This window comes from Bacillus rossius, assembly GCF_032445375.1.
Source record: "Bacillus rossius redtenbacheri isolate Brsri chromosome 9 unlocalized genomic scaffold, Brsri_v3 Brsri_v3_scf9_2, whole genome shotgun sequence".
NCBI classification, from domain to species: domain Eukaryota; kingdom Metazoa; phylum Arthropoda; class Insecta; order Phasmatodea; family Bacillidae; genus Bacillus; species Bacillus rossius.
In genome coordinates, this window is record NW_026962013.1 from 35,879,091 (window position 1) to 35,894,186 (window position 15,096).

Consider the following 15,096-nt stretch of genomic DNA (forward strand, 5'->3'; position numbering starts at 1 on the left):
AACATGTTGGAAACTGGTGTATTCTGTTTTGAATGCGTTAGCCTTCAACAACGTAACTTATGCTTCACTTAAGGGCCCCCACCTACCTGGCCATACATATAGTGTGAAGAGCTTTAGAAAAACCACACAATTTGAAAAATGCACAAGATATCAAAGTGGCATCTGTTTACGAAAAGCATTTAAGAATACGCTGAGGGCGGGTGAATAATTCTGTTTCCATATTTTGTGTTTGAACTGTAGTTTTAGGTAGTGAAAACGGCTCAAATGTGTGTTTATATAATATTTTTTTAGGCGTGGAAAAACTCGGTACAGATACTCGAAAGCATTCAAGAGACTTGAATTACACCTTTATCTTCACTTTTCACCATCTAATATTATGGTTACTGCTGAAATCTCATGGTTGCCTTATGCATGACAAGAAGACTGTGTGCCAGTTCAGAGCCAATACCGAAGCTATAAGCACCAGCGAGCGTCACACTTATCATCCCGCCTCACTTACACAAGTGCACCCCCGACTAAGTGGGCCCCTTGAATGGGAACATTTGCATTTGTTTTTGTCGCGCGCCAGTAACTCAGTTGTCCTTGGCAGTCACGTGGTCTCCGTGTCGCAGCTGGTGTCTGCGTCGGAGGTGCTGATCCCGGTGGCCATGATGCTCGTCCTCAGCATCGTCCACTCTCAGATCGTGTCGACGCACATCGGCGCCAGCCGGGACGTCCTCCACGCCAGCTCCCGTAGGCTCAGGCGCTCCAAGCGCAAGCCCAGATCCAGGTCGCGTAACATCTGTGAGTATTTAACATACAGTTTGCCATTCGTGTTACCATACATGCTCATAGTTTTTAGTTTTAAAATAAATAAAAAATATATTTGTAAAATATAGGTGTCTGTGAATCATGTTTCTTTTATTTTAGTCAAATTTCGAATCAAATATCAAATTATTCACAAATATAGAATATTTTTCAAATAAAATTTTAACGTATTGTAAAACTTCACAGGAGTCAAAGAAAAATTTATCCAAAATACAGTGAAACGTAAAAGAGAGATAAATATATAAAACCATTATACACTTGGTGTAATATTTGGGAATGAATAATTGAAAAAAAAAAATTATTAGTCAGAGCAACCTTAAGAATTTGCTTTTGTCTCGTTCGTTTAGGACTGTAGGATCACTATTGGAGAACTGATAAGTAATCTCTTGGCATGGAATGCTTGCAGTCTGTTCTGATAGCAGTTGTCAATTTGTACTGTAATATGGTGTGAACCTTCTGGCACAATGTTAGTGTAACAGAATGTTTTGGTTTTCCAATTCTGTGTCCAAATTATTCAACGAATATTGAATATCAAATTATTCAACAAATATTGATTATTTTTTCAGTACTTGCAGACCCCTATTAAAATAATGTGTTAATGGATACAACTTTTAAAATGCTGCAACTTATTGCTCTTTTTACAGATTAATTAAAGTTATGTAGCTTAGTCGCAGTGTGTTATTGTTAGTGACAAGATTACCTCAGGGCCCCCACATGGCCAGAGTCTAGAAGGGGGAGGGGGGCGTGAATCTAGGGGCCCGCGAAGGAAAGAAGAAACAAATAAAACAAAAAAAGTGATAATTTTAAAATAAATCATAGAAAACAATTAAACAATCAGGCCTAATTTTAGTTACCAACAAAATTTCACACCAGAGTAATTTGATTCGGAATATGCTGTGCGTACAGAACGTGTCTGAATCTACAACTGTGAGCAACAAAACCACCAACATCCGACGTGACACCATGTTACACTCATTTATTTGCCATTACTCAACATAAATTTACGTTGACAATCTAAACACTGACTTAAATCTAGTTTCAATGTGTTTTTGAAAAATAATTGTGATTAAGGTTAAGAATTAATATAACTTAAACTTAAACAATATACATAGAAGCCAAAAATGTTTTTAAATCTTTTTAGTATAAAAATGGGGGGGGGGGGGGATAATCATGACCTCTAGCAACGGGGCCCACAGAATGATGTGGGGGGCCTGGATTACCTATATGTGATATGGTGGATTATGTTGAAACTGAAATTAAAAAAGCATGTCAATACACAGCATATAGCACCAAAATGCAAGTTAAATCAGTAAATGAAGTAGCATTTAACCAATACTAAATATAAATCACAAAGAAAGGTATTGAAATCCAAGGAATATCATTATTTCCATACATCTGAAAAAATTAATTTAATTTGTTTGATCGTACTTCTCTTATTGAATCACTTTGAAACTAAATGCTCGTCAATTTATTTTTAGTCTAAATGTTACTGTTTTAGACACCCTTATTACACATTAATTTACTGTAAAAATGCAGCATGTCATTATTACATTATTTTGGTTTAAATAGAATAAGAGAACAGAATTTGTAAAAATAAAAACAATAATCCCCAAATTTTGTATTTTAAAAATGAAATAGGACTAAAAATAAAAACCATAATTTTTTGTCTGTAATTTTTATATAAGTATGATCTCCATGTGTGTTGATTTTTTTATTTTGTTATTTTATAGAATATAAGAATTTTTCAGCGGTGAGGTCAAGAAAGTACAGATACAAACACATAGCTCAAATCAAGAAAATTGGGTAAGAATCAACCACAGCCTATAGTAATCCCAGCATTATTTGGAGTGATTTTCGGAAACTATGGAAAACCAAAATCAGTATCGGCCAGAGAGGGATTCAGATTTGGGTCCTCTTAAATGAGAGTAAAAAGCTGTGCAACTTCACTTCAACAACATGTGTTAAATGCACAATATAATGTGCCATAATGCCTGCAATTTATGAAGTTAATGTTATGTATGTACACGTATGTTGAAATGTTTGCATAACATTTTTGCTACAGAGAGTAAAATTTATTCTGTGTGCGCATAAAATGACAACTGTGCCTAACTGTTTGCAGGTTGCACCCCCAAATCTTCTCCTGAGACAGGAGCTGACAGAAAGAGCAGAGGCATTGAAATTCCCGTCTCCAAGTATACAAAAAGAGTACGGCTTTGCAGGTAAGAGTTTTCCCAACTGTGTATCAGAGTACAAAAAGAAAGTGCTGACCCGAAAGTAGACAGTGAGAGTAATGCCTACAGTTCTATCTATGCCCATGGGTTTTTTTTTATTTTATTGAATATCAATTTATTTTCATGAATGTCAAATAAATTTTTCAAATATAATGTAAACATACAGTAAATATCTATTTTCTTCCCAATTTCTTCAGGAGTCCAATAAAAATACAGGAAAGCACCAGTACAACGAACTTCAGTTAAACGAACACTTCACTTAACCGAACTCATTGTTTGGTCCCGCCAAAAACGTATATAATAACCTTGAATTTTATTTCATCTTAACGAATTTTACGACGGTCCGTTTCTTCCTGAAACAAAAATATTCACTTGAACGAACAACCTTGAGGCAAATTTTGAAAAAAATTACCATCCAAAAACTTGTACTTTATTTTTAATTTTCTTATTCAAACGTAACAGCGTGTACGTAAACAAAAACAATAACGGAACTAGTATGTGTGCGCATGTACTGTCGACATGAGTAGATTAATTCTCGTGTTTTGAAATAATAATGGGATGGTATTACGTCCGTTGTACGATACAAATAGTACATATTCTCGGACTTTTCGTTTGTTGGCTACTTACATCACGATAATTTTTGTACGGTACTTTGGCTAACCTGTGCTGTTTTAATTTATTTCTTGAAATTCATTTTTTTCACCATATTGTTTTTGTCGTGTCTACAGACGTGAAATTTTTTTCCTTTTTTCAATAGTGTTGTGTTCTTCAGTGCCGGTTGTGGGAAGCCTACAACTCACGTAGTTTCGGTTCCCTGCAAGAATTTCCGAAGATTTCCGAAGTTTTGCGTTTCGGTATTAACGCCACTTCAGCCGCTAAATCAATGAAAACAAGCATGTTGTGACTAACCTAACCCAACCCAACCCAACCCAACCCTTCGATTTTTTTAATTTCAATTTTTGAGTGAAATCCAAAGTTGCACGAACGTGGTAGGAAACCGAAACTACGTGAGTTGTAGGCTACCGGCCGGTTGTAGAAATGAAGCGTGTATCTGAGGGATAAAAAAAAGAACGCAATTCTTCAAAACTTTCGACCTAAGACCTAACTATTCAAAAGAATGGCCATGCTTGTCTTCAAATGTTTTGGAACACCACGCGTTTTGTAATGTATGCACGTTTGACTTTTCGATTGCACATGGTGGAAGGGATGACTGTAGAGGGCACATTGAATTAAAGAAACAGGCGGAACATTTTATAGTCATGACGAGCAATAAATCCATATCGTAGTTTTTTCGCTACATCTGAAAAAACGAAAGTAACGAACGCAGAGTTATTGTTTACAAGTTCTTTTGTTTGTCTTCTGTTGTTTGTTTATAAGACAGTTCTTATCCAACCAGGATAAAAGAAGCAAATAAAAATATAATTGTTCAAAAGTATAACTTTGAATACTTTGAATTGAAGGTTGAAAATTTCCTGTAAAATTAATGACATTTCTTACATATTCAGATGATTGTATTGTTCAAATAGTTTTTTTCTTCGATTCATTAATTTTCATTGTATTCATATACATAGGCCTACATTTTTAATTTTTTTTTGCATATTATTGTCCTTTGTTTTCTCTTGTGTGTGTCATAATTCCTCAGGAAAAATTTATTGTGCATGATTTACGCGTACTTTTTTAATATAATTGTCATTACTGATGGGTGTGATTTGAGGTTGGCAGCTCTGCCTACAATGTGTCTCCTGACCATAGACAAAGCATCAGCAGAGAGTATGTGAACAGGTTCTTCAAGCGGCCATAGACTAATGACTGAGATACTGAACCTTAAAACTCTTAAGGTGTTTCATGTGTTTATCGGTATACATATTTATAACAATGCTTATGTTTCAGTATAAAGAACTTCAATATAACAAACTCAACTATTTTTTGGTCCCTTCATGTTCTTTATAGTGAAGCTTTCCTGTAATGCAAAATACAATTAAATGAAGTAAGAGAGAAATATATGAAATCATGAGTGGTGTAAAATGCAATAGAAAAAAAATGGCAATGCATCTTCTTAAAGCAGTAATGTTTTAATTTAAAAAAAAAAAAACTTTTTATTTATTTGAGTATAGATTATATGTAATAATTTTTAATCATAATCACAGATTATTTGGTACATATAAAATGCATGTATGAACTGTGATGCAGTAAACAGTATGTACTAAATTTATAAATAAATCTTCTTGGCTTCATACATGTTACACTGTATTCTTTAAAAAAAATTTGTTCATGAATTTCATTAATTTTAATTTTATTTAAGAATAATAAAAAAATATATATTATTTGAAATTTTTGAATTGAACATTAAATATTTTTTGAATACTCACAGACCTCTAGTTTTAAAGCTATGTGGTGTGACAAGCTGCAAATATTGTGACACTGAGTTCTGACAGTCATTGTAGACGATTGTGCCACAGCTATATTGACAAGTGACCACTTGAGGATGTCTTCTTAGGTAGAATGAGCTCAGCTACAGCACCGTTAGTAAACTGAGAGCAGAAAATTGCAATGTGGGTTCAATCTCTCACTTCAAACGGGAGCCTCCGTCCTTCGTCGTCGTAATGAAGAACACGGCTCATATCCTGTCTTCAACCCCCTTCCCCCTCCCCCTTCACCCAAACTTCCCTCTACATCTGCAACAAGTCTCAGAAGCAATTAAAACTCACCCTCTCCCCTCGCTGTCTGAAACCCCTCAACGCCACTCCCCAATCTTCCTGCTATTTGCACCCAAGTCAAGGGCACTTTAAGAAATGTGATGTGTAGGAACTGTACATGTGCAACCGCCGGGAAAGTGCGACAGCTGGACGGTGGTGTACGTGTGGCAGGTCATCGCCCTCGGAGGGGGTGCGCCAGCGCGTCGTGGCCTGGGACACCCCCGGCGGCCGGGCGGCGGACCTGCCTCCCAGCTCCGGGCACGGCCGCAGTGAGCCGGCGGGGGTGGGGGAGGTTCCGCGGTCCCCCCGCTACAAGCGCAGGTGTGTGTGTGTCTTCACGCAGTGGGAGGGTCAGAAAGCCGTCTTACCCGAGCACACCTGGACTCATGTACAAGCCAGGGTCAGCTTTTCAGTATTGAAACTTGGAAAACAGAATTTGCAAGTTCATGTAAGACTTCAGGTCACTTGGTCATGACAAAGAAGTAGCTTCAACCTCGCTTATTAACATGTAATATGAAAAAATTTGGTTGGTGTTGTATGAGGAAACTGAGTGAATATAGAGGGTATGGACGTTTGATAGGTTAATTCTAGAATGTTTCCAAGGTCAGAGAGTACACAGGTAACATTCTTTAAATAAATAAATAAAAAGAGGCTTTCATTTTACTCACTCCTAAATAAGAATATAGGGCTTGTCAGCTGTGATTGACCTACTGGGTTGTTGGAGGGCTGGAAAAGAGAATTGTTTTTTTGTCACTTTTCTCCACCCTTTCACCTTTCAACAAGTCAAGCACTACCCCTAAAGCCAAAACAAGCTAAAGATGGTTTGACAGCAGAAATTTGAGGTGAAAGGTCAGCACCTGGAACTGGTCTACCAGCAGTTTTATAAACAGGAGGGTGGGGAAATCGGTTTGAACCACCTTGTTTTAGTTTTTAAATTCTGCATCATAGAAAAAGAGGTTGGATCATTAAGTACCGGTTAGGCTACACTGGTGGCTGGCAGTAGGTGTGGAAACAGTCCCAAGCTATTTCATTCGAAGACAGCCCAACATTTAAGAGGAGTAGCAGCTTTAAATTCTTCAAACTTGTATAAAATTCACATCCTTTGTGTAAGTCTTGGCTGGAGAACCAAACAGAATGTCTTCACCAAGTTCTGGCTTTCTGCTTGCATCATTTTCTTTCCTACTGTCTTCCTTCTAGTACTTTGTGACTGACTAATCAACAGCAAGCACTCTCCTCTCCTATCACTACGCCCATACACTTCTCACCCCGCAGGACGTTGCTTTCCTACTACTGGCATCCAGTGCACCAGCTGGCACTTTGTGTATCTGTAAAGTGTAAACAATCCGTTGAACCGTCGGTTTGCTTACCTAATATCTAAGCTACCAATAATATGCTGATCCATTTTCACCAAACTGAATACAGGAAAATTATTTTCTACAACCGTGTGTCTGAACTCAAACCACTTCTGATTTATAATAAAAATAATTTAATTTCTATATACATACCATATTTTTTTATGATTATATGATATGAATTAAGTAATATCATGTAAAGTACAATATAAGGTCATGTAAAAAAAATGGATTTTTCTGTAGTACCCACTTTTATAATTTTGTTTTTGCTGCATCTAAAATAAATATCCAATTATTAGATTTTTTTTGTGACAGTCCTTTTGGCTTTTGTGCAGTTCAGTGGTCACTAACAGATTAATATGATCAAGCTCTTTGTGTTCGTGCTCTACCAGTTTCTATATTTTTTTATGTATTCTTTTAATAGGGTTACTTGGCCTGACTGAAAGGCTGGGAAGAATTTGTACTACTCCTGTTTTGTTCTCATGACATGTTGAATGGTTGTTTTATTCTTCTTTCTTTCCCAAGCATATTCAATTTGTAGTAACTTGTTGAGGTAACATTCTTGTCATAAAGTTCCGAATTTACTTAAATAACTGACACACTTTTTTTCTCTCGTGACATTTGAGTCAGAAAATGGGTTGCATCTCACAGTGAATGGCATTTTACAATCAGTGACCACTTAAATTCGCTGAATTTATTCTATACTTCATTGAGTTTTGTAGATTTGGAAATAGGTTGCACCTTACAATATTAATGACTTCCAACATTTTCTGAAAAAATTAATCTACATTGGTTGTAAGTACGAACAGGACTGGTTATTTAGAAAGGCAATAATTCAGGATGTGGCACAAGAAACCAGAGTGATTGGTCAAGTGTCACATTGAGGTAAAAATTCTGGCAATCATGGGTGCACAGTGAAAGCAAGGCTCCTGTTCAGTTAAAAAAAAAAAAAAAACTACGTACTACTTTATGTGTCAAATGCTGAATCAACTTAACAAATGAAAGGTTAACCATTGCAGCCTGTATTAAACCTGCTGGGCATGTCATGTAGGGTTAGTAAACTATTGAATTGAATTACCATTTGTGTATTACAAATAAATAAGTTACTTAAATTGATGACTATCCTATATTTGTAGGTGAAATTATTCTTTTATAGAAACTCAAGGATCAAAAGAGAGGTGCATCTTTGATTCAAATAAAAAAATAATTTTATCAAATCAATGATTATGTACATTGTTCTTACCTTAGTATGATTAATAAATATTTTTTTCAAGTAAGTTTTGTTATTTAAGTAAACTATTTAGGAGATTAAGCTGGGGTATAAAAATATGACTTACAAATTGGGTAGTTTTGAATACACAATGTTATTATTTAATTGTTTATTTTTAATAGGTTGCCATCTGTGGCTTCGGTGGAGGGTCACGAGCAACGGGAAACGACACCTCTGGATGACGATGGCTTCGAAAGCCTGAACGGGAACGACTCGAGCGAGATCGGGGACGATGCGGCCGCGAGCGTGGCGGACGTGGTTGCGGTGCCGTGCGTCGGCAAGGCCAGCCTGAACTGGAGCCCCGACCCGCCCTGCAGTGACGACGCCACGAGGGCAGGGACGCCGTGTGGCTCGGAGAGCCAGGCAGAAGACGTGTTCTGCTCGCACCCGCCAGGCGTGGGCAGCGACGATGGGGCGGAGGAAGTGTCGGGTCGGGCTGCCAGCGACGAGGCTCCACAGCACATCTCCTGGGTGCAGCAGAGCTTCCTGATCCCTCGAGGGAGGAGGACGTCCACAGACACCAACCACGGGGGCAGCGATACTGACGAGATCGACAGGGAGAGTGCCACATCTCAGAAGGTGAACTGCCATATTTTATGTTCTCAATGTTCTAATACTTTATGTATGTTATTATAAATACTGTACCAAGTCATTATTGTGAATCCTTGTGAAATAAGTGGGTACATTTTCAGAAAGTGTATTGCTCAATGTAATTTGTGTTTTCTCATAAACGAGATTATTTTAATCTGAGATACCCCTTCCTCAATTCTTATTCCTTTACTCTGAAACTTCCTTCTCGGAAGGAAGAAGCGAGTAGTGGTTGAAACGCTCATCTGGGTCTCTGTGGCCACCTCGCCACAAGGAAGCAGAGTCGCGAGAAGCACGGCCGAGGCATGGGAAGCACTGCAGAGTCACAAGTGGCACAGGAAGCACCGGTGTCATGTGGGAGGCACCTGTGGCGTGAGAGGTGCTGGCAGTGTGAGAAGTGCAGGTGGCACGACTGAGTCTCTTCCAGAGGTATTAACGTGGCAGGGGCTTCTCGCAGAGCATGCACAAGACACCAGTCAGTAAATGACAAGTGGAGAGAGTTCTAGGTGTAAGGCTGTTTAGTATTTTGCCCAACACTTAAAACTGAAACTGACTTCCTTGACACTGACAACTACCCCCATAGTGCCATATGAATTAAGGAGACGAGACAGGATGGGAGCTGGAACTGCGTGCGATAATCTTGTAGTCTTCCTGCCGTGCCGGTCCCACAATCCCGCAGAGAGGCTTCGGTAGACAGATAGGTTGTAGACTATCACACATGGATGGTTGATAGTAGTTACCTTTTAATGGCAGTCTCTACACTTCTGAATCATGTCTAAATTAAGACTTCTTTGAATGAAAGATATATTTTTATTCAGAACACCATCTTGTTCAAGGCACCTAAATAAATGACACCTTTGGATCTAAGACACTTTTGAATGTATGACATATGTAGTCAATTTAAGACATCCGCAAGTTTGAGGTGCCCTCAAATTATTAGATACAAATTTATTTTTGGACAGACATTTAAATTTTATAACATAATTAATAGTGTAAATATTATTAAATAAATAAAACCATATTAAATTAATTGGGCTATCCTTTCCGGACAAGTATTCTCCACTCGTAACAATATTTTTTTATAAGTGTATTTAATTTTAAAAATATGTTCCTTTTTAAATTACTATTATACAGTTAAAAATGTCAACAAAAACAATGTGTATATTGGTGTATCATTATTTAAAAAAAACCTCATGGCTTTATTTACATCAGCTGAATTCAACAGTTCTTTTGGCAAATTGTAGTCAATGATGGCTTGTGAATAGAATACAACTATCTGTCTATATTACATATTTAGTACAGTTGGGTCAATAAAATCCTCATATACCATGAAATCTTTACTCTTCAAGAGATATAATATTTGAAGAAAAAAATATTTGAGGAAAGAAAATTCAGAAATTCAAACACTAACTTCTGTATTCTTGACAAGGACTACATTGTTAATCTCTAGAGAAGCTATCAAAGAAATGTTGTGCATGATGTTCACATTATGGAAAGTCATAGAAATTTTCTCAGAATAATAATTAGAAGGGAAAAAGTCATACTCCAGTATGCCATCACCCAGACCTAAAAAAAAATTCCTTTTCTGCTGGTGTTTTAATGCATAGTCAAACACACTATAAAATTGTGTATCCGAGGTTCTATTGGAAATAAAGAAATTGGAGAGAGAACTAAGCCAGCTGTGGGGAAGATGGAGGATGGATTAAAAATTTTTTTTGTTCAGAAAATTGTAAAATATATGAGTTACTAGCTGCCCGACCCGGCTTCGCACGGCTATAGGTACTAATGGAAAAAAATTAAGCCACATCTCCCATTTATAGTAATGGTAAATAAAAAAAAAATTCAGTGAAAATTTATTACAATGCTGTATAATGTACCGGAGAGAAAATGAATAGCACCGATGGTTACCCGACTCGTGCACGCAACGTACAACTGATGTACCCGTACTTCGCTACGGCAGTCTACAGGCAGATCACTCTTGCGCCGCTCATAATACATACCCCTCATTGTGGGTACGCCACTGCCGCGCGATGCCCGTTGCCATGGAGACGCAGAAGGCATGAACAATGCAAAATACTGTTCTCATGCAGACAAAGTACCCACTGTTGCCTGGTTTTAACCACCCATTAGATCTAATTTTCGGAAAATGTCATCCTGCGTAACATAAGGAACATTAGGGGCAGGCATATTTCGCGAAAAAATCTGCTCGGCATCGGCGGTCCCTCTCCCACCCTCCCCCTACCCCTGCCCACTACCGCCACACCTCCCCCTCCCACTACCACCACACCTCCCCCTCCACCCCCCACTACCACCACACCTCCCCCTCCCACTCCCGCCACACCTCCCCTTCCCACTACCACCACACCTCCCCTTCCCACTACCACCACACCTCCCCCTCCACCCCCCACTACCACCACACCTCCCCCTCCCACTACCACCACACCTCCCCCTCCCACTACCACCACACCTCCCCCTCCCACTACCACTTGCAAAATTTCAACGGTGATGAGGACTGCACTAACAATGAAATAGCCGTTGCCATAGAGACGAATGAAGCATCAACAAAGCAACAGCCGTTGCCATGGTGATTTCCTACCAAAAACTGGAAATTAAAAAAAAATTTAGGGGTGGACTACCCCTAACATTTAGGGGGATGAAAAATAGATGTTGGCCGATTCTCATAGATACCGGATAAGCACAAAAAATTTCATCAAAATCAGTCAAGCCGTTTCGGAGGAGTATGGCAACGAAAACTGTGACACGAGAATTTTATATATAAGATTAAGAGAAAAAAATTATTCATGGAAATTTTAAAATTTTGTTCAGGGAAAGTCAGGGAAATTTTTATTACAGATCTGTGTGGACATCGTTTTGTGTCTGCCATCTGCTGGAAATTTTTGTTTAGCACTTCTGGAAAAGTTTTTCAACACAAAATGAAAACGTTTGTATCTTTAACGTGTGTGTGTGTGTGTGTGTGTGTGTGTGTATTAATTTAATGGGTTCACTGTTTCTTCAAAACTTATTTTACTATGTTTATGCTTATATATTATTTGCTTCCTTACTCACTCTTGAAATCTAGGTTGGTGTTTGATGTTCTCTTTTAAGAATCGAATACAAGATTGAAACGATCTGTAAAGTGTGTTCGACCTGTGACTGATGAGCAGGAGGACCGGCGGGTGCCCCAGCCCCCCCACGCGGACAGCAGCCTCAACAGCAGCTGCGGGGAGAGCGAGGAGGAGGAGGAAGAGGAGGAGGGGGACGCGTCGTCGGGCCGGCCGCTCACCTCCGCCGGCGAGTGGATGGGTGTCACCACCAACAGCGAGGAGTGCAGCTACAGCTCCGAGCTGGGCGGCTCGGACGACCAGCGCGAGTGCGCGGGCCGCGAGAGCTGGGAGCTCAACGACCATCCCTTCGCCTGGGAGTTCGAACTGGTACGCTGCAGTGCAGTGCTGCTCAAAGTGTGCACCCTGTGCTATTCCACAGAAATATATATATCTTAGATATTAAAATAAATATAGTTACTCTATTTTACCATTTCAGTACTTATATACCGCTCTGTTTAACTCATCATTGCTATGTGTTATTTGAACGACTCTACACATTTTGCTCAAACAGTGATTTAGTTCAGTACGGCGCTGTATTCACTCTTTAGTGTTTCTAAACATGCCTGAATAAACTTAATTTATGTTTCATTTTGTATTTTATTGCAATTTTTTTTTCTGTAATACTTGACTTAGGCCAGTATTCCAAGACACAAAAATAAGGGTTTAGGTTTTTAATATGCTACACCTGTACCCTAACCGTATTCCAAGTCCCTTATTTTTAGGGATTAGATTTTGGTGTCCAATCCGTTGCTGATTTGTTGCCCAAATTCTGCACATGTGCAGAGCTCACTTTTTCGTTGATTTTGTCTAGATGGCGGACCTGCATGTGGTGACATTAACTCATATGTAGTCACTTTTGTGAACATTGAGGGACGTACCAATTGTGTTGGTATGGCAAATTAAACTTTATGATAACGAAACTATCCTGGAATACAGTTTGTACGCTTTAATGGCCATAAAAATAAAAAAATCGCAACTTAAAAAGTACGTGAAGAAATGAGATAGGCGGTTCTATTTTTGTGCAGTGGTGCTGCTATTCCTAGTATTTTTTCATAACAATTGAATCGATGGTTGCGAAACTTCCACTAGAATGCATTGAAACCAGTTTCTAGCCTCGCACAGGGCCCTGTTTAGTAAAACGGTTGCCTATTTGTTTCTTACAGGGATTCAGTTTAGACACTTTTGGAATACAGCCCACGAGTTAGGTTACGGTTGTATCCGAACAAAGCAGTGCTTATTTGCTCCTTACCCAAACTTCTTGGAATACGTCCCTTAGTTATTATTACATACTTATTTCTTAGAATTTTTTATGCAATGCAACTATAATTATTTGTATAAATTTAACTTAAAAAAATCTTAGAACCACTGCTGAATCACATTACATATGCAGTAAGGCTGGCCGATTAGACGATTACACAAGTTTTGTTTCTCTTTGATTATACATATTCAAATTACTCTATGGTACAAAGAATTCTAAGTTTAGCTACAGTCAATCTCACCTTGTTAAATTTGTACCCTAAACAATTATAATGTTATATTTTTAGTAGATGATAGTTATACAAGTTAATACATTGAATGCAGACATGTTTACAATAAAATGTAGGTCGTTAGTATTTTAATGATATTTACCAATTGAAAAGTTGTCGTAAGTTTAGTGGGTGTGTATTAAATATCTAGTTCCTGCATATTGATGAAATTTTACAGCCTTGGCTCATATTTTGTCCCTGTTGGCAAGGAAGGTACTAATCGGTGTAAGATGTTAATCTCCTTTTCAGTAGTCACTCACAGTGTTTTTTTTCTGCATTATGATCAACTCTGTATAATGTTATAGTAGAAGTACAAAATACTGCAATATCAGCAAGATCTGTGATATGTAGATTTGAGTCCTGTTGAATTTGACCTTTGATTTAATGTTCCAGACGTCATCTGTGATCCTCAATCCAAGCTGTGCAGCCTCTGATAAAGGTAAATGATTTCTTATATGTATTGTGAATGTGAACAAACCTTTTTTATCTGTTTTAGCTGTTTTCTTTAATACAGATGAATTTACTACAGCGACAAGTCACAAAAGCACTAACATTTTTGGGCACATTTTATTTACCGTATTTATGCAGATATAGGCCGCGTGCGGATACAGGCCGCACCCTATATTTTTGATTAAAGTCTTAGAACAAATTAATATCTCAAAAAGAGGCCGCACTGAAATGCTGATGAGCGGCAATCACGAAGTACGTACCTATTCACAGAGCGATCGTGGCAACTGCGCGCCATCGATAAGAGCGTGCTGGCAACAGCGGAGTTTGACCTTGTCTTCATCCTGTGTATAGTTTATCCTCCTCCTCCCCCGCCACGCCTCCATGGGTTTGGTAGCCATACACAGGCAGCAGACTTTGTTGACCTTGGAGTTCCCCCCCCCCCCCCCGGCCACCCCCCTTGCATTCTTTCAGTTCCGTTATCTGTGTCGCCCACTTCTCCCCTCCCTGTTCATCCTTGTTTCCACATACCGGTAATTACCACCGTTGTTTACGAGAGTCGTGCTGCATAGCTACCTACGTAAACGTGTACTGGAAATTTCAGTCATATTTTTACAAAGTTTAATATTTATATTTATTTTCATTTACATATATTTATTTATATTTTGCGTGTGTCGGAGATGGGAAAAGACAGAGCTAGTTACAAGGCTAACATCAAACTGAAAGTGGTACAGTATGCACAGGAGCACGGTAAGAGAGAGGCGGGAAGGAGATTTGGAGTGGACGAGAAGAACGTGAGAAGATGGGTGATACAGAAAGAGAAGTTGCAAGGCATAAAAAAAAAATGTACCTTACGAGAACAGAAGCCGAAATATCCGGAGGTGGAAGATGAATTGTACCAGTTCGTCCTCAGCACAAGGCAAACTGGTTTCGCTGTTACTACTGAAATGTTGCTGTTCGAAGGCAGCAGAATCGCAAGAAGACATGGCATACCCGTCACCGAATTCAAGGTTAGTTATGGGTGGGCGAGGCGTTTTATGGACAGAAAAGAACTCAGTTTAAGGAGACGGACATC

The 15,096-nt window shown here is 38.7% G+C and overlaps 1 protein-coding gene across 3 annotated transcripts in view; it reads left to right on the plus strand.

The window, feature by feature from the left end:
• The window catches only part of LOC134542982 (protein phtf), a 64,825-nt gene that overhangs the window by 14,236 nt on the left and 35,493 nt on the right, over window positions 1–15,096 (plus strand). For all 3 annotated transcript variants that reach the window (XM_063387623.1, XM_063387622.1, XM_063387624.1), the window contains exons 5-10: window positions 612–783; window positions 2,927–3,026; window positions 5,906–6,055; window positions 8,479–8,935; window positions 12,109–12,375; window positions 13,968–14,013. In XM_063387623.1, coding sequence (XP_063243693.1) covers window positions 612–783; window positions 2,927–3,026; window positions 5,906–6,055; window positions 8,479–8,935; window positions 12,109–12,375; window positions 13,968–14,013 — 1,192 coding nt within the window. The remainder of the gene's footprint in view (window positions 1–611; window positions 784–2,926; window positions 3,027–5,905; window positions 6,056–8,478; window positions 8,936–12,108; window positions 12,376–13,967; window positions 14,014–15,096) is intronic.